Below are 18,987 nucleotides of genomic sequence, written 5' to 3'. Positions count from 1 at the left end.
CGGTATCCTTACCTGCCTCTTCCAGCATGACAAGCAGTCTGCATTCCCATGGTGGTTCATAGAATCATAGAATATCAGGGTTGGAAGGGACCTCAGGAGGTCATCTAGTCCAACCCCCTGCTCAAAGCAGGACCAATCCCCAACTAAATCATTGGCACTTTTGAACTCAATACTGTAACAGCAAGCACCCAAGAATATCATCCCATTGCTGGGACTGCTCTTTGGGTTAAAAGGTGAAGATCTGTAACTAGAGTAATTGTTTCCAGATGGAGAGTGGTGAAACTTTAACTCCTCAGACTAAGCTCAGAGCTTCTCCATCAATTTGACCATAGGTACGTTCTGCTGAGGTAAGCAAAGGCAATTGGTCTTTCAATGTGATCTTCCACCACGGGACATTACTGCTCCTATGCCACATGGGGAAGGATCACAAGCAAAGCTACATGTTAGCTGGTAAGGGCATCCGAAGCCTGGGCAACGCTGTATGAATAATCTTCATCTCTGTCCCTTGTGTGACAGGCGGTTTGGAGGCTGTAACTCTGTCATTTGTCAGACAAGAAGCTGTGGAAATGACAGACCATTCCTAGAAAGGAACGTCATTGTGACACATTCAGAGGCTTCAGCTTTCTAATGTGATCTCTTTCTCAATGGCTTGGCCTCAAAACACACTTGAATTCACATTTCTCCTTGTTTGCTCTAAGTCCTCGTTCAGCCAGCCTCACGAGGAACCTTGAAATCACCACAGATATGGGCAGCGCCAGTCTTTCCATCACTGCCATGACGGGGGCGCTCCTCTCCTTCAGGTCACCTTGGATATAATTCCAGCATCCTGTAAGTGCTGCAGTTCAGTCTCTGCCTCTGGCCATATCGCAAAAGGCACTGGTCGAGCTTTGCAAAATGCAGAAACTGCCTCCTCCTAATGCTCAGTTTTTGCTTTCATATGTTTTGAGGTTTTGATACCATCCTGAAAGACATCAGCTGCCTTGTCCGAAAGCTCTGCTCATTTTAGTCTGGGCCTGGAGTTTTGTTTTGTTTTAAACCTCCAGGCATGTTAGGCTTTGCCAGTCCACCTGAATCTCTCCCAGCCATTCTTTACCATGTAGCGCAGGACTTCCTTGCTTCCCAACATAGAGGTCTGCAAGGCGTTGTTTCCAGTCATGTGTTCCCTTCACTGTAATAATGCCCAGGGATTTCCCCTGTGTGATTTTAGTAGCACTGAGGTTTTCTGCAACTTCGCCCTATTAAGTGGTCTCTGATACTCCTGCTGTGAAATTAGAAAGAGCAGACACTTTATCTAGCTCCATAGTACGTTTTACTCCTCCCACTTGAAGGGGAATCCAAATAACATCTCATTTGTTGTCTTCTCAATTTAACAGCTGTAGAGGTAGGCTCCATGTTGTCATCTGGTATCCCATCTTCATCTCTGATTGTTGGGTGTTTTGCTCTTTGCATGAAAAAAATAACATGAAGAAACCACAGGGGTACAGCTGGGTCCCAAATAACCGTATTTACTGAATAGACCCAAACACGCAAGGCCTAGCTATGTACACGTGGCTGCTCTGGCTGGGTTCCGATGACTTGTAAAACATAGAACACAGTGAGTACCACTAGAAGGCTCACTGACTATTTAAAGGGATGCTACCTTATTCCTATCTACTACAATAAACCTGAAAACAAGGAAAGCTGGGAAGATGGCGATAGTGCAGACAGAAAACTGCCCTGTTTTATGGTGCCTGGAACCCTGACAAATATACTCTTGGCTTGTGCTGTCCATGCCATTTCTACAGACTTGGTACCGTGCCTGGAGTGCATTTAGGGTTCTGTATGCAGCAGATCTCAGCAATTCCCATCCACCTACTGTGTGTGTGTGTGTGTATGTGTGTGTGTGTACACTGTAACATGGGGGTGACACACACACGTGCACACGCACAGAAGGTAACACCAGGGCTTCCAAAGAGATAAAAGAAAGAATACACTGACCTCTAGATTCTCTCGCAGACATAAAGAAAGTGAAAGGGACTCAAGGGTTAGCAGGAGCCCTACATTTAGCCAAGAGAAACACATTCAAAGAGCCAGAACTCGCAGATAACAAGCCTTGAAAAATACTGTTTGCCAAGCTCCTTCCCTTCCCAATGCCAATTATATATTTATTTTCTATTTGGCTGAGCAAAAGCATTTCCCCCTAGCTTATGGAAAAAACATCTCAGAGTGCAACCGCTTTTGAAATCTTACTGGAACCCTGTATCTATTTTAGCTAGACCTGACCAAGATACTCAGCAAGTCTCCTGTCTGGGAAGAACTCAGATCCGAGCTTAGAACATATCCTGCTCTTCCGACAGGCGACTGATTGGACCACCATATCTTCCACGGAAGGAGGGAGACTGTGTCTTCCACATATTGCAGCACAGAGACAGGCCCACTGCCTGGGATTCTTACTAAACAGTGGTGATGGATTTACTGGGGGCAGAATATACTCGTCCTGAACAGATTCCCAGCAATGAACCTACCCTAAAATCTTGGTCTCAAGGTTTGCATTGAGGCTCAGACAAATGCCTGTGTTCGTAGTTCAAATCTGGAACAGGCCTCAACCACAAATGAAGCATCTTAATGGCCAATGGATATAGCTTGTCCACATTCCAAGACAGTGACAGTCTGGCATGTCCGGAATAAGCATGTGTCTGTCGTCTCTGGCCCTTTCTTGACAGGTATCCAGCACATATGCAGTCTGTCTCCTCCCCGCCATTCTGAATATATATTTTAAAAGAACAAAATGGTACGAGGGTCTGAAGTGCTTCTAAGTCACAAGTCAAAACCTACAACGTGCGTCTCTCCTTCCCAACGGTTACCATCCCTCTCATGTCCAGCGGAGAGCCAGCCCTCCCCTTCTGACCGGGAGAACAGGCCCGTGCGGTGCACTGGCTCTCAGATCCCTGCTGCCGCTTCTCTCCTTCCCCCAGATGCTAAAGAACAGCCACTGCAGGCTGCTGGCTTCCCCTGCCCATATCTGTGGTCCCAGGCCCCATTTTGCAGCTTTGCTCGCAGGAGCTGGCTGCTCAGACACGGCCGAGCGAGGGCTGGCTCATGTTGCAGATTTGGGGAAACTGGGCCAATTCTTCCTGCTTTATTTCAAAAAGGTAAAATGAGGGCAGGGGAAGGGGCAAAGCCCAGCTGGGCCAGGTCTCCTGCTGCAGAGTGGCTGGAGATGGGGGAGGTACAGGCAAGCACTTCGGAGCCCTTTGAAATGGCTGCTCTTGGCAAAAGCCTTTGCAAAGAGTCTCAGCCAGCACAGGGGAAATGCCATAAATACTCATAAAAATGAATTGCTTTTCTACAACCAAACTCCCTCCCAGACCCAAACCCTTTCCAGACGAGCGACAGCGCAGAGCTGTATAATGTAGAGCCGTCAGCGGGCCAGACCCTGCCGCCTTCGGAGAGTTAAATGCTCTGGCTGCAGCAGGAGCTTGGCTCCGTTAAGGATGTCAGGATCTGGCCCAGCGGCATCCCACTACTAACTGGATTCAGTGCCCAGTGTCAGCACAAAATGTCCCCCTCCCTGGGCTGACTCAAGCTGTGGCTGGCACCAAGTTACAGACCAGCTCTGATGCCAGCAGCTGCGCTTCGTCTTTCCATGCGGCTGCCTTTAATTAAACTCTGCGCTGGGGCGGGGAGAGATGGGGCACATCAATTAAACTCTGTGCTGGGGGGGGGCACTCTGCAGTGCCTCGGGGGGGATCTCAGAGCTCCGTGCACAGGCTCTGGGGGAGGCGAGGAGGCTAGTGTGGAAGCAGCCATGCTCCCTGTCCGCACAGACCTACCTCCTGAAGACATGCCCCACACCAGAACGCAGGGGCAGGGTTAGCCCCACAAAGCCGGATTCCCTGGGGCCCCTTTGACCGAATGATGCCGGCACAACAGAGTGCCCCAGAGGTTCTTATCCACCGGGGACTGGGTTGATGCAATAGGCCACTGGGGCCATGGCAACCAGGGCACAATTTAGGGCAGACCTGGCCTGCACCAGTTACCTGGCCCTTAGCAGCCCCGGATTCGGGTGCTGCCTTATCTCTGTCCCTTCCATGGAGGTGAATCAACTGTATGTAGGACTCGTATTCCAGCCACTTGGGAATTTCTGTAACATCGCCTAGCTGTGTCTTGGGTCCAGCCGAGAGTTAGCCTCCCCCCTAACTTGGGCAGAGGAGGGCATGTCCTCTGGCCCCATCGCTCAGAGCTGAAGCCCTGGTGAGCTATTGTTCTAGTGGCTGTTTGCCATTTGGCCCGGGGGCCCGCGTGTATCGGCAGCTCAGCTCGGTGTTACGGGCTAGGGGCGATTAAAGCTTGGGGAGAAGAGCTTGGACAAGGAGCTGGAGGTGGGTCCCTGCTAAGCGCTCCCCGCTCTGGAGCAGCGAAGCAGGGGAGCAGCGCTTCCCGCCGGGCTTGGGGCACTCCGCTGCGAGCGGGGCTCCCGGGGCACGGCTGGGGCAGCACGCAGCACAAGTCTTCCCACGGAAAAGCAGCGACGGGTGGGGGCAAAGGGCTCTTTCAGTGTTCAGTGGATTGAAGCAGAGAGGCTCAGGACTCACGAAGGGCAGGGATCAGTGTGCGTGGTGACAAAGATAAACAGCTGCCTTAATCCTCCTGTTGGAGTTTGCCAAACTAGGGCTGAACATGGCAGGGCAAGTGCAGTGGGGCCTAGGTGCGTTTCCACAAGCCCTGCCCCGGGGCCTCCTCCTTGCCTGTCCCCCCGCACCCCTCAGCTATGAGGCAGCAAGTGCAGGATGGAGGCTGATGCCCTGGGGGGACATGAAACGCAGAGTGGGGAGATCAGCATGGGGGTGCCCTCCTTGCCGATGATTTGGGGGATGTTTGGGCCCCTGGGAGCCAGCTAGCACAGAGCGATAAGAGCTCCGAAGGGGAGGGGAAGCAGCATTCGGCTAGCAGCACAGCACCCTCACTCGTATTCAGCGCCCACCCACCTGCCGTGGAGACGGCCAGGGCTGCTGCCTGCTGGGGGAGGAGGAGTCTCCATGGAAATGTCCCCGTTCCCATAGCAAACTGCTCTGGGCCCTGCAGCCTCCCCTTCTCTCACAACCCTGGCGCACACAGCTTTGGTGATGGGAGGAGCAGAATTACTGGAAGAGCACTCTGGAAAGCCAGGGCTGCCCCAGAAAGGAGACCTCCATCCGTGCATGCTTTAGAACAGACCATATCAAGATGAGGGGCTCTAGATGACAATGCAGGGGCCAAATCATGCCCCAACTCCCCGCAGTAGCCCACTGACTCAGGTGACTAAGAGGACCTAGGTCTCGCCCTAAGGCTTAGTATTCCTTCACTGCGGCTGTTCAGATCTGTAGGTTTCCAAATCTGCCGGACTGACTTTCTGGCACCTGTTTCCACTGGAAGGAGGAAACGACGTGGAATTTTCTCAGTCCCAAACAGCCAGCCAAATCTCCATTTTCTAGGCTTGCCCAGGTCCTGGACTCTGGCATGCACCCCTCCCACTGCCTCTCTTCTTGGGGGCATGTGTCCAGGCTGGGAAGGAAAGGCTGGGTGCACCCCATCTCTAGCCACATCCTTGTCTGATTTTAACACGCTCCCCATTTCCCCCCTTCCCCAGGCGGAAGGATCAGCCATGTTCTTACTGGGTCTCCAGGCACTCCGAGCGGTCCTTCCCGTCCTTGGTCACCCTGTGGGCCAGGCTCACCCTGAAAAGGCAGAAAAAATATATAACTCAAGGAGTCACTTTGGAAGCCAAGAGTCCTGCAGGTACTGGGCAGCACAGAGACAGAGAGAGCAAAGCGGCATGGGTGGGCAGAAAATGGAGTATTTCAGAAAGTAGACCTTTATCCACACACAAAGCACCTTGGATCGTTAGCCCTCTAGCGAGATGGGTCCAAGTCACAAAGATCAGGTGGGAAATTAGCTAGTGCTCCAGGGAGTTTGCATGCAGGGCTGAGCATCAGCAAATGGGGTTCATCTGGGATGATCAGTATGGATTGAGAGCCAAGCTCGCCCAGTACAGGGATGTTTGTATCTGGGGTTTTGGTTTGGGCCCATCTCTGCCTTAACGACTCCCATGAAGTTTCATTTATCATTGTCAATGAGTATGGCAACGGAACCCCTTGTCCCCAGTCAGGATCAGGCCCCCCTGAGCTAGGGGTTGCATAAGTCCCTTCCTCAATGATCTTATAGTCAAGCCAAGATATCTGCCCAACCTCTCTCCCCACTGTTTGGTGGGTTCCCTGCATTGCACACGGACAAGATACTTTTATCACTGCACGTACACAGAGAGCGGAGCTGGGGTCCTTGTTTCCCAGCTGGGCCCTAACCTCAGCTCTGCTTTGGAAAGAGGTGTGCCATTGACCTGTGTATCTCCCACAGTGCACAGGGCTTCCCAACCCCGCCCATTCTGGGCTATTGCCAGGTGCTTAGGGACTTTGTGCTCAGAAAAGGGAGGGGCAGGAATTGGCCCTGTTGAAATATTGAGCAGCGAGTGGGAGCAGAGAACCTGGAAATGTATCTGCTAACTGGCCTGGCTTGGTGAAAAGGAATTCCAGGGAGCAAAGGCCAGGAACAATCCCTGTGGAGGATGCTGGGATGGGGGGGTGCCTGCAATGCCAAGGGGATGGCCATGAAATGGCTCGTCACCTCCTGCTTTTAAAGGGTCAGGATCTCCATATTTCTCCCTTAACATCCCCTTCCTCACACCTATTGGCTGTACAGACTGCCAGGGCTCGCTGAGAGCAGGGGAGAGAGATGGGGCTGAGAGGTGGTGACTGGACACAGGAAGCAGGGATTCTCCTAGGAACTTGGTACTGTTAAACTTTCAGAGCTTTTCCTACAGCTGAAACGGATGATGTGCTGGAGCTGGATGTCTCTCTGTCCTGCTTTGGAGAGCGCCGCTCAGCGTAGCTGCAAATGGAAACTCATGGGCAGATGTGCGTTTAGCATTGAAACCTTGAGCCCAGGATTGCTTCTTTCCAAGCACTCTGTGGTAGGGGCCAGTGTCAGGGAGTCCCAGACTGCCCAGTTAGTGAGGAAACCTTGCACTGCGGCTCTGCAAGTCAGACCCCCCATGACTAACCACAGTGCAGGGCATTGCATAAAGGAGAACACTATGGAGAAAGCCCAGAAACTGGGCCATCCCTGTGCGCTGACTGGCTGTCCCTGAATCTCAGGATATATGCCACACCAAGAAAGGAGACTGGCAGGAGTTGCAACATGTAGCTCTGAACAGTCAGGAAATGCCTCATTCCCCAGGTTTCACTGTGAATTCAGAGCCACGTAGGCGAATAGCCAGTTCTCTGCAACGCTAAGCTAGCTCCTCTCCCACGCACAGCACATTGTCCCTTAGCTGTGTGCTTATGAGCCCAGCAGCAACAGCCACTGTGCATACTCGCCTCCACCCTGAGATCTGCCGGCCCCACCATCAGGCCCACTTGATGGGACTCTCGACTCTTCCACTTCTCCTTCCATGCTTCCATAGCCTGCTTTGAGCCCTGCATTCCCTCAGCCTGGCAGTGCCGCACTAAGCATTGGCACATGGTAAATACTAGCGGATAAATCTTCCATCACTTTTATACTTTACTTACAACCTTGCCTAATGGCTAAGGGTCGGGGGGGCCTATAAAATGAAGAGCAACAAAGCCGTTGTTTGCTAGCTAGACACTTCCATAGGGCGTAAAGCAGTAAATATAAACCGTAACAGTATGAAGGTCCTGAATACTGATGGAGACGTTTCTGGCAATGCGCTCATCCCTCGAGCCAGAACGGAGCCTTGAAAATTCGCCTCTGCCTTTTTCTGGACAGTTTCATTCCAAAGCACTATTGTGGCTTCATTCTAATGAACATCTGCCTTGCAAACAACCGAGAGTGGGGCTGCTGTTCCCAGGACACAATATGTAAACAGGAAATTACAATTCTGGCATTTTCCAACAACAAGCCGGACTAGAGAACCCCACGGAATTTCCTTTGTGCTGTTCTGTACACGCCCCACCCTGCATGTCTATAACGCCAGGTAGATCTCTGCCACGCTCACGGCTTCTAGTGCCAATGCTCATTGCAGCAGGGTGCATACCAGTTTGCATTCTCTTGCTGTCAGCCAGCCTCTGTAACTAGATAACAGAGGTGTGATATGAGAAATAAGTTACCATGTCTAACTGGTGGAGATGATAAGAGCTGTGTAAATCTTTCCTAGCTCACCCCAGAGGGCAGGAAGAACTGGATCTTTAAGTCTCTTGGGAAAGCCCAGCACTAGACCTATTCATGGAAGGCATCATGGCATCTGGCAAGGCACAGCAGCCTGGCACATTTCCATGTGACATTCTCATCAGCAAACTAGGGAAATGTCACCAGATAAATTTACTGCACGGTGGGTGCACGACTGCTTGAGAGCAGTTATCGATGGTTTGCTGTCAAAGTGGGAGGTTGTTTCGAGTGGGGTCCCACAGGGGTCAGTCCTGGGTCCAGTATTGTTCATCATTTGTTATTAATTATTTTGATAATGGAGATGAGAGTATGCTTATCAAATGTGCAGATGACACCACCCTGGGAGGGGTTGCAAGCACTTTGGAGGACAGGAGCAGAATTCAAAACGACCCTGACAAATTGGAGAATTGGTCTGACATCAACAAGATGACATTCAATAAAGACAAGTGCAAAGCACTTCACTTAGTAGGGAAAAATCAAATGCGCAACTACAAAAGGGGGACTAACCGGCCAGGTGTTCGTACCACTGAATGGTATCTAGGGGGTAGATGAACATGAGTTAATGCCATGCCGTTATGAAAAAGGCTAAGCTCTGGGGTAGAGTAACAGGAGAGTGGTATGAGGACATGGGAGGTGACTGTCCCGCTCTCTGTGCTGGTGAGGCCTCAGCTGGAGTAATGTGTCCAGATATGTGTGCCATGCTTTAGGCAAGTTTTTAATCTTCCGGTGTGTTAAGGGCTGTTATAAAGAGAATGGTGAACAATGGTTCTCAGTGTCCATTTAAGGCAGGACGGGAAGTAATGTGCTTGTCCTGCAGCAAGGGCGGTTTAGGTTAGACACTAGGAGACACTTTCTAACTGCCGGGGCAGCTAAGCTCTGGGCCAGGCTTCCCAGGGAGGCGGTGGGATGCCCATCACGGGAGGCTGATGTGGGATGCCCATCACTGAAGAACAGGCTGCAGAAACAGCTCTCAGAAATGGTCTAGGTTGCCTTGGTCCTGTCTCTCAAGGTTTCTTCCAGCCCTGCCTTGCTACGATTCTATGGCAAGTGCCCAGGCCCTAAGGATCAGCAGGAAATCCCAGCCCTGACCCCATGGACACTGACCGCTCATGCACCAGCCGTAGCCCCCCACAGGCAAGGCCCCCTCTCCATGTGGTAGCAGGACTGGCTTGTTGGGATACCTTTGGCTCTCTCATCAGGTGGCTTCCACCTCTGAGTGCTGAGTTGATGCAGAAATGAGTGACACTGGCCTAAGGAGCCTGCTCTTATGGCAGCTACCCCATAACTCCTCTATTCCCCCTCTAGCTGGGCCACCTTCCCAAATGGGGCACATTCAGAATCACATGGAGTCTCCCAGAGGGGCTGGGAGAGGTTCCACATTGGGGCACACATGGCCTTTAGCAGCCTTTGCCCCACTCCTCCATCCACTGTCCATCCAGCCCCACTGTCACATCCTCAGGACACACATGCTGTCCTCCCTGCCGTATGGCAGAGGGAAAGAGATGGGCCTAAGATGCTGGCAAATCCGCTCAAGTTTTGGGAGATCCTCCTGGCTGTGATGCTCTGCCAGTCAGAACCACGGGCAATGGCTGCCCAGCCCATCGGGAGTTGCTCAGCTCTTTGCTGCATGGATAGACGATCCCCATGCCCAGTTTAGCAAACCGCACCATACTGATCAGATGCAGCAGCTTAACATTGGAATTCTTGGCTCTCCCTGTGGCTTTGTGGGGCTGATCCTACGCTTGCTGAGTACTTCCTACTGCTGCAAAGCAGAGGGCCAAGGGGGGCGCAGCAGCGCTGGCCGATGACATGGGAGAGGAAGGGGTCGACAGAAGACCCAGACCAGGAGAAGCACAGAGAGCCATGGGTGATGGACGGGGCCTTTGGGAAGTGACTCACTTGGTGACTTCAGCTGTTGAAAGTGGATTGTTGTTTAGAGCCTAGGTTTGGGGCAGCAGAAGGAGCCGGGGTATCAGGAATAAGGGCAAAACAAAGGAGATTGATTGAAAGACCCCCCCTCCTCCCCACCCTAACACCACACTAGCAATCCACCGCACACAGCAGGCGGTCAGTTTGCTGGTGCAGACCCTGCTCCCCCGTGTGCCCCTGGAGATGGGAAGCTTCAGCAGGTTACTTTGCACTGGGTTTTAAAGGGGCTCAGCCACGTGGGCAAAGTGAGTGGGTGCTAGTTCCACCGAAGGCAGGTCTGACTCTGCGCACCGTGTGGGTCGGCGCGTCACAGGGGGTTTCATGGGGCCTTTCTTACAGCGTGTGCGGGGAGCTCGGCCCAGCTAGTGATCTGGCTGCCTCGTAAACTCAGCTGTGGCAGCCCCATAGCCATCTTGTGGGCAACAGGGCTGGACAGATGGGAATCCATCCGCGGTAAGCGAGCACAGTACGTCCTGCTGGTGCTGTTCTGATTCCTCACCACCGCCGCCTCTCGAGGCAACTGTACATCCCCCCCCCTCCCCCGCCTGGCATGACCTGTGCCCGCGCCCAGGGTTTGCAGCCTGTTGGTGTTGGACAACAGAGTGCCCAGGGCTGCGCAGAGCCTGCTGGATGAGCCACCCTGCGGCAGAGGCACGGATACTGTCCTACTGTCCCAGCCCATGCACGGCGCTCAAGCCCTTATGAAAGGGGAGCCTCTCCTGCACACACGTTTTCCCGCTCCCCACTGCCAGATCAGCACCGTCCACCCCTCCCTGCTGAGTCTCCCGTCCCCGGAGCCTGCACACCGGCACTGCTGGGAGAGACTCGCCCTCAAAATAGCTCTGAAGCAGCGAACTCATGAAGCTAGAACGCCGGATTGTTGCTACTACAATGAGAAAACGTTAAGCCGTTTATTTCCTAGCACCTCTGCCATGCATGCAGCTGGTCAGCTGGCTCCGCAGCCCCCTGGGAAGGGCATGGAGAGTCAGACCAAGGCTGTGGCTCATCTCTCTCGCCCTTTCCCTTGCTTTCGGGAAGCTCTTTCCCACATGGTCATTGTTTACTTATTGGCTCCGAGCTGGGAGTTGCAGTAACATTCCTGCCCCAGGCTGGCTCCTCACTGCAACGTAGAACGGAGACTTTTCTACACTTAGCCACAAGTTCCTCCCACCAGAGCAGCTTCTCAGCAGCCTCCTCCAAGGCTACCGTTACCAAGCTGAGAGGGATTTCAACTCAGAGCCTTGAAACCCAGCCTGGGCCCAAAGGGGCCCAACTACACCTGTCGGGCTCGGCTCATGTTGGGAAGCAACCCAGCTGTGCTGGGCTCGCTCAGGTCATCTCCGATCCCCTCCCTGGCCTGTGAGGTTGGCGTGGGAGCGGCTGGGTGCAGCGGAGCGAGTGTGACGATGAGTTGCTGCTCAGCACACACAGCGCAGCTGGGGGCGGTGGCTGGCAGGAGCGGGGCACCAGGGCAGGAGACAGGTCGTGGGCATTGGGCTTGGGGAGTGGGCAGCCGGCACCAGGCCGAGCCCCAAGGATGACGCACAGCGTTGATACAGATTCAGGGGGGTGTTGGGTCAGGTCTGAAAAGGACTCAACAGTCTCAGGTCAGGTTCAGGTGGCTGGGCTTCAGACAGGTTCGGGCCTTACCTACCCCAAACCATGACAAATGTGAGCCATCCCAGTTTGGGAAAGGTGGCGGGTGCTTTGCACATGGCTGGGGTCTTTGCGACAGTCACTTCCCACAGTGCTCTCCTCTCCCGGAGACGGGGCGGGCAGGAGCAGAGCGCATGGCCAGCGTTTCCTATCACTGCACCATGAATCCCGCCTTCTGGAGCGGCCAGCATGGCTCTGCGCTCTGCGGGGCTGCCGGGGGGAGTGTCCCGCCCATGACATACCCAGACACCTCAGCAATGCCCCACAGGTGCATGGGGGTAGCTGGGCCTCTGAGCAGCTGTCACCAGCCCTGGGTTTTAGCGGGTAAGGCATGCCCCCCCGGAAGGGGAACGTGACGCCTCCTTCCCTCCCAGCTAGCCGTGCCCCCTTGGAAGTAGGTAGCTCACTTCGTACAAGTAGCCATGGAGGAGCCAATGCTGCAGATGGAGGGATTTTATCACATCACTACCTTCCTCTTCTGCCTGCCCCAGCCCCATTCCCCTGGGAACTGCGGAGCTGTGCTGCGCAGGGTGGGAGCCTAGAATGCCCGAGCAATGAAGGGACATGAAGCCAGCTTTGCACAGCCCCTGCCCCACACCCTGGTTCTGTCCCCTGGGAGTCTAATGCTGCAGCCGTCTGAAGCAATGGCCATGGCAGTGCATGCTGGCACTGACAGTCACGGCAGGAATAGCCGGGTAGGTGACAGGCAGCAGGGCCCCGGGTATGCAGCCTTGTGGCTCTTGGAACGCCCAGTGGAGTCAGCGGGAGCTTGGCATGGCACAGCACTGCAGGACTGGCCAGCCATCCAGTGGGGGCTGGAGGCTGGGAGCACATTTCAGCTCCCTGCCTGTCCAGGTTAGTGCCTTTGTGCCAAAGCAGGTGTGCCGAGCCCAGCCAGCCAGGAGCGAGGTACAGCTGTGTGCACGCGAGTAGTTACCTTGGCTCCTCTGGGCCCACGAATGCCGGGGGTGCCCAGTGGCCCTCGTTCTCCGTTGCCTCCCTGTTTAGAAAGAACCAGAGTGCCAGTTCAGAATCTGCTCTGCATGAGGGCCAGCGCTGGACACGTTGCATCGCTCAGCGTGATCACGGGGGCCCATGACACCCCAGCCCCGGGGGCGGATCGTCCCTCTACCGCATGTGACTAACACCCCCTCCTCTCCTCACCTCACAGAGGCCACTACGACCAGCAGGAGCTGGAGGGACTGCCAAGGGGGGGGCACAGCTAGGGCAGAGCACAGGGCCCCAGTGAGGATGGCAAGGCCGCCCATACGTGGATATCTACCAGGTTTGGAGATGGGTCCAAATCCCTGTCCTCTGATGGAACAACAAAGGGGCGGGGGGGTCTCCACAGATTTCCTCGCCCCGAGCCTCCTCCCACCGGAGGAATAATCCAGCTCATTGTGCAGAGATTTCCATGGTTCCTAGACTATCATCTCTGAGCGACTACCCGTACCCCGCACTTCAGACTGGCTCCCTCGGCTTTGCGGCTCATGGGGCACAGGGTTATAACTGCATTAAGTGTGTACCATTCCAACGCACGAACACAGCAATACATAAACTAGAAACAGCTCTTTGCTCAGCCAGTGGGGAGAGGGGGAGAGTTAACCTCGGTTTGAGTCGGTTTCTAAATGAGGCGATGGGAGGAATGTATGGCCAGATTCCGGCCAGTTCCATCAGTGTTACTTGGGGACAGATTCGAAAGCAGGGTTTTAAACAAACACTCCCAGGTCGCCCCTGAACCCTCCAAGGAACGGCATGACTTAGCCGCAGAACTCCCAGGGCTCCGAGCAGGCTAAGTGCAGGGAGCTGCTGGAAAGGAGGCACGTGGAGGGCTCCCCGACCGTTTTCAGCCGGTCCCAGCCTGTGTCTGCTCACGCCTCAGTTACCTCAGCCCCTCTGATGGGTAGCCAAGCCCAGACATGCCCAGGACCCCCTCCCGCCATGGCTTGTGACCTGGAAGTACAGTATAGCAGGGCGCTCTTACCCTTTCTCCAGGTGGGCCGTCTGGGCCTGGAGCTCCCTACACAGACATAAAAGCAGTGTTAATACAGTGGAAAGTGCCAGCAAATCAAATCAGCCAAATCCAGGCGCACATGTGACTCACCTCATCCCCCAACTCCCCGTTCGGTCCAAGGCCACCAGCATCTCCAGCTTGTCCCTAAACAGGCAAATCAGACAGAAGAAAAACAAGATCAACCACGGGGGTTTGGAGTAACAAACTAGCTGTGCACTAGTAACACAGCTGCAGACTGCGCAGTCGATCTATTCGCCAGAGAAAGCAATACGGCCGGTTGAAAGGGTTTCTCTTTCTGACCAAAAGGGTTAACGCCATAGGTGCTGGACCTAGGAGTGCTGTCGTACCCCCCGGCTTGAAGTGGTTTCCACCATATCCCAGGTTTACAGTTTGGTCCAATGGCTCTCAGCACCCCCACTATACAAATTGTTCCAGCCCTCCTGGTTACGGCCCTGCTGTTGTAAATACTTCTGCACGGGCTTACCCTCACTCACTTGTAATGGAGCTCCTCAGGTGAGGACAGCAACACACTAGCATAAGGATTCTGGGGATGAAGGCCAGGCCATATAGCCCCACTGATAAGACTCCCCCCAGCTAACCATTGGACCCACAGAGGAGCTGCGTAAAGAACCAAACATTTCCCCACTGGTCACACTGCCAGCACATCCTGTTACATTTCCCCCCAGGGTTTGTGAAAAAAAAAACAATTAATTTTTTCTTTCGGTTTGAATTTTAAAAGAAACCAGAGAGCAAAGGCCGAGAACTGCCCTTGCCCTGCATGGGTGCTTGGAAGTTACATGGCAGCTCTGGCCACCAGTAACAAGGGCAGAGCGCAGGGATAGAGCACAGGGACTGAGGGCAGTCTGGTTGCTAAGGTGGTTTACCTTGTCTCCAAAGTTTCCAGCATTCCCAGGTCTGCCAGGTTTCCCATCCAACCCAGGTTCTCCCTTGATAAAAGGTAAAGGGTGTTATAAATACGAAGCACCACTCCCAGCTCACACTGGTCCGTCTTGAACCCTGGAGTTTAGTTGTATCAAACTTCAAGCAACCAGACCCAGCTCCCAGCTCTTACCAAAAGCCATTTTTCCTTCAAGGGTCAGACCAATTTTTGTCATTGGCCACAGAGAGCTCAGCCCTGGGTAATAGATCATTAGGGCCCTCTCCGCACCAATGACAGGGATTTAAGCCCAGCAGATTTACCCACATGCTTGCTGATCTCAAAGTGAATTCGCCACTTTGAGCCGTCTGCAGTCAAGGCTGTGAAGTGGCTGGGTTTATACCTCTCAGAGGAGGAAGGTATCTTAGAAATGAGGAGATGGTTTTATGAAACCGCGAGGCTTCTGCATCCCTGCATCCATTTTGCTCTGCCCCATGGCGTACTGGGATTGCTTGTGTGTATTCTGAACTGTTCTGTGCTCTCTGCTACTGTCTCAGGCTGCTTGGAAAGCTGTGAAGGAGCGGATAACACTAACGGAGGAAATGATGCATCACAGTGGCCTATGTATTCTGACTGCTGTGCCGAAAACTATTAATCTCAGTCTTCCAAGAATGCCTTGTCTCTTGTTGGGAGTTGAAGCCACATTCACACAACTCTTCAGTCTCTCTTTTGGCTTGGCCCCCATGGTGTGAACCTTCCAGAAACAAAGGTCTGGAGACTAACCTTCATGAAAAGCACGGCAGCATTCCACTGCCACACGCCAGATGAGCACTTTTTGCGCCCTGCAGGCATTCCATTAAAGGGAGCTCGGAGACTCCCCTCAGAGCTGCACAGCAAACAGCTCAGCACGTGCTGGTGAAAACTTGCTAGGAAGCCGGAGAGCCTTGGGACAAGTATGATATCAGGGCTTCAAAATTGCATCCCCCTTACATTTGCAGCTGCACGTTCATCTGCTGGGAAACATTTCTGTTCTTTAAATCACAGGGCCATGAGCCACAGAGCTGAAAGCGGCCCAGTTAAGCCTCTGACAGGAAACATGATGCCCTGTAAACTTCTAAGAACCTTTTGGTGGCCCCAGTAGTCCATGCCAGTCTGGGCCTTTCCAAAGTGAGTTACAAACAGTACAGTCTGAACCCGGAGTCTGTGTTTAAGGGCTGACGTTTTAAGCCCTTTTAGAACTCACCCAGTGTCAGCCAGTAGCATTCTTTTTTATTACCTAGACTTACAAGGCCTAATGCCATGATAACATTTTCCATTTCACAGCTCTCCAGACACCTGTTTTACTGTGTTCGTCACCAGTCTGAACGACTGATCTAGACAGACGTCTATTATCGGTGGCCAGTGACCTGTGCATTTCAGCATGAGGACAGGGGTGATGGATGAACAACTGAGCAGCTCCTACGCCCCATTTCCAAGGCTGCTCGACCAAGGAATGCCTTGTTTGCTAGCTGTCCTAGAAGGCTCACCCCCCCTGGGTGCTGCCAGGACTGGTGTGTTTTTTAACACTACTTAGCCTCTTATGCTGGGGCTCATTGTCGTACCAGGTGGCGTAACATTCAGCTGCTGGATTCACTGGTCTCCAGAACTCCACAAAGGCAGCGCCGCTGAGTAGACGTACCATTGGGCTGTGGCAGGGTATTTATGTTTATCCGTTAGTGATAATGAAGTTTATGGATCGATGGAAGAAAAAAGGGCAATCGCAGAATGGAGACCATTTGACTTTCCTAGCCCTGAAGAGAGAAAAGCTCTGGGTCTCACAGGTCTGCTCTGGGCACCTACAGCTCCACTGGCTTCAACCAGAGGTTTGTCCCAAGGCAGCCCTGAAAATTGAATTTAACGAAGCAGGAGCTGCAGCATTTCTATTCACTTTGGGACACAGGTTTGCTTGCCAAGGAAACTTTCACAACAATTGGTGACACCTCGCACTCTGTTAAACAATTCAATCCCCGTCCACACGGCAGGCAGAGAACAAGGCGAGTACCGCCCATCTACTGTTAATAGGAGCGTGATTTCCAACTCCCTTGTGCTGGATTGTACATGTATCCTCCTGGCTTCTCACTTCATCCTCCCAGCATTAACCTTTAGCAGGGGCCGAGCTTAGAGTGGCCTGCAGCCCCCACAGCATTGACAGAGATGTATCATGGCTGATTTAATACTGGGTGTGACTCATGGCTCACCTTTGCTCCTTTGCGGCCGTAATAACCGGGATCTCCCTTAGGTCCAGGAGGGCCTTGTAATCCCTATAAAAAACCAGGCAATTATCAACATATGGAGCAAATCAAACATCACAAGCGTCACTAAACAGCCTATCGCATTCTGGGGACTCGAAATGAAGAGGTGGATAAGTAAACTAGTCAGAAACAGATGGATTGAGGAAGTTTAAAGTATGCTTGAGCTAGGTATCTCTGGGGTTGTGAGAGTCACATTCCGACACTGCGTCTTCTTATAAAATGCTGTAACCCTTGACTTGCTTTTGAAATTAAAAATAAATTAAAGCAGAGCCACTTTTGAGCCTCATTGGTGGATTCTAGTGAAAATGTTTAAATTTGAATGTTGTATTAATGCCAATAAAGCAGAATGTGCTGTGCCATGAAAAGATGGGAAATAGCTGATCATCTAACCCCTGGCAAATGGAACAATTGAGAGACTGACATAACTTGGCACACAGAAATGAACAGGCAAAGGCTATAATAATGTGGTTATTTTCAATTTTTAGAAAAAATGGGGTCCTGACCCCCTTAAATCCATCAAATGGAACGGATACATTCCCCACCCCTTTGTGATCAATTTTTAGGTGACCCGTATCCAAAACACAAGAATGAATCAAGATCTGCCCTAGTTACACTGTTTCTGTCTTGAACATTTCCCAAGCATTCGTCAGAGGAGATTTTACGATTTCCTTTAATTACTTAATCTGCCTGTACACCAGTGAAACTGCACAAGCCACAGTTTGTATAAAGTGCAACCAAGAGGAATATGTATAAAAACTTCTGTTTTGATCCTATTTTGGACTACACCTCCTGGGTGAATACTCACATTTAAAGTATAGCAAATGAAAATGTATTACACACTGAAACACCCTTCCTAGAAAAGCAGACCAGTGGGTGTGGAATAACAACCCCCTGAGTGATGAATGATGTAACCTGAAAAGTCAAGGCAGAGGATTTGCACATCGGACTATTCAGGCCTTAGGTTTTGAAAGTTTTGTTTTAATAACATTACTCTTCCTGGCAAATTTCAAACTATCTGAGGTGCTACAAGATGCATGTATTTATTACAAAACAAGGTGTTCAGCTAGGAAGGAAACACTCACACATACACAGTATAGCTAGACTGAATCGTCTCCTTTGGCGGTTCCACTATAATCAAAGGATTAGCTGGACTATTTCTGTTTAGCAGTCAGGGTTCTCTGTTGATTTTAGTACACTAAACTCTAAGGTCAAAATTTTCAGTTAAGTGCCTAAAGTTAGAGACCTTAATCCATCAGTATTCAGTGTCCAGTCTTGCGAATGCTCACACATGGGACTAACTTTACCCACAAGCATAGATATTCGCAGAATCAGGCCTTTGGCCATCTCAGTAAAGTGTCCTGGTTATCAAAAGCACTGAGCATCCACTACTCTAGCTAAAATCAAAGGGAGATGCAGATGCTCTACAGCTGTGAATATCAGCCCATCTTGATTGAGGCTTACATTTGAAAATGTTGACCAACCACTTGGACGCCGTGGTGATGAATGACATAGAAAGTCCCAGAAAAACTTACACTCCACATTACTTCTTTCAAGCCACACTGTGATAAGAAGGTTCTCACCACGAGCAAACCACATTTTCACAAAGATACAAAGTATGAAATACGGCCCCGCTGAATCAATGGGAGTTTTGCCACCAACTTCAATGGAGCCAGGATTTCACCCAAAGCAGCTTGCAGATTTGCCTATATATAATGGTTTCAAAACCGAAAAGCCACACAACAAGGACCTATGGGTGAAAAGCTGCCAAATCACCCCAGAAAACCCTGTTACTCCTGGAATTTCCTATACAACTACTACTGTACTGTCCAGAAAACCGCAGATAGGAGGGAATTAGTCATGAGAATTACCTGCACATTCAAACCTCTAACAGCTGTAAGGATGGCCATTGGTCAGTGCAGCTGAGACCGTTAAACCTTTCCTGCATTACAAAACTTGGCAGGGGTTCTGCCCCTTCAGCGGAAGAGACCTCCTGTACCGTCCAGCAGCTTGGGTGACCCAGT

General features: G+C 52.0%; 1 protein-coding gene across 1 annotated transcript in view; it reads right to left on the bottom strand.

Moving 5' to 3' along the window:
• The window catches only part of COL6A1 (collagen type VI alpha 1 chain), a 68,284-nt gene that overhangs the window by 26,414 nt on the left and 22,883 nt on the right, over positions 1-18,987 (bottom strand). The window contains exons 15-20 of the mRNA XM_007066684.4: positions 16,913-16,975; positions 14,683-14,745; positions 13,889-13,942; positions 13,769-13,804; positions 12,722-12,784; positions 5,634-5,696 (exon numbers count right to left, since the gene is read on the bottom strand). Of these exons, the coding sequence (XP_007066746.2) occupies positions 5,634-5,696; positions 12,722-12,784; positions 13,769-13,804; positions 13,889-13,942; positions 14,683-14,745; positions 16,913-16,975 (342 nt within the window). The remainder of the gene's footprint in view (positions 1-5,633; positions 5,697-12,721; positions 12,785-13,768; positions 13,805-13,888; positions 13,943-14,682; positions 14,746-16,912; positions 16,976-18,987) is intronic.

This window comes from Chelonia mydas, chromosome 11 (assembly GCF_015237465.2).
Source record: "Chelonia mydas isolate rCheMyd1 chromosome 11, rCheMyd1.pri.v2, whole genome shotgun sequence".
NCBI classification, from domain to species: Eukaryota; Metazoa; Chordata; order Testudines; family Cheloniidae; genus Chelonia; species Chelonia mydas.
The sequence above is the reverse complement of the archived record's forward strand: the minus strand, read 5'-3'. Positions and strand labels throughout refer to the sequence as shown.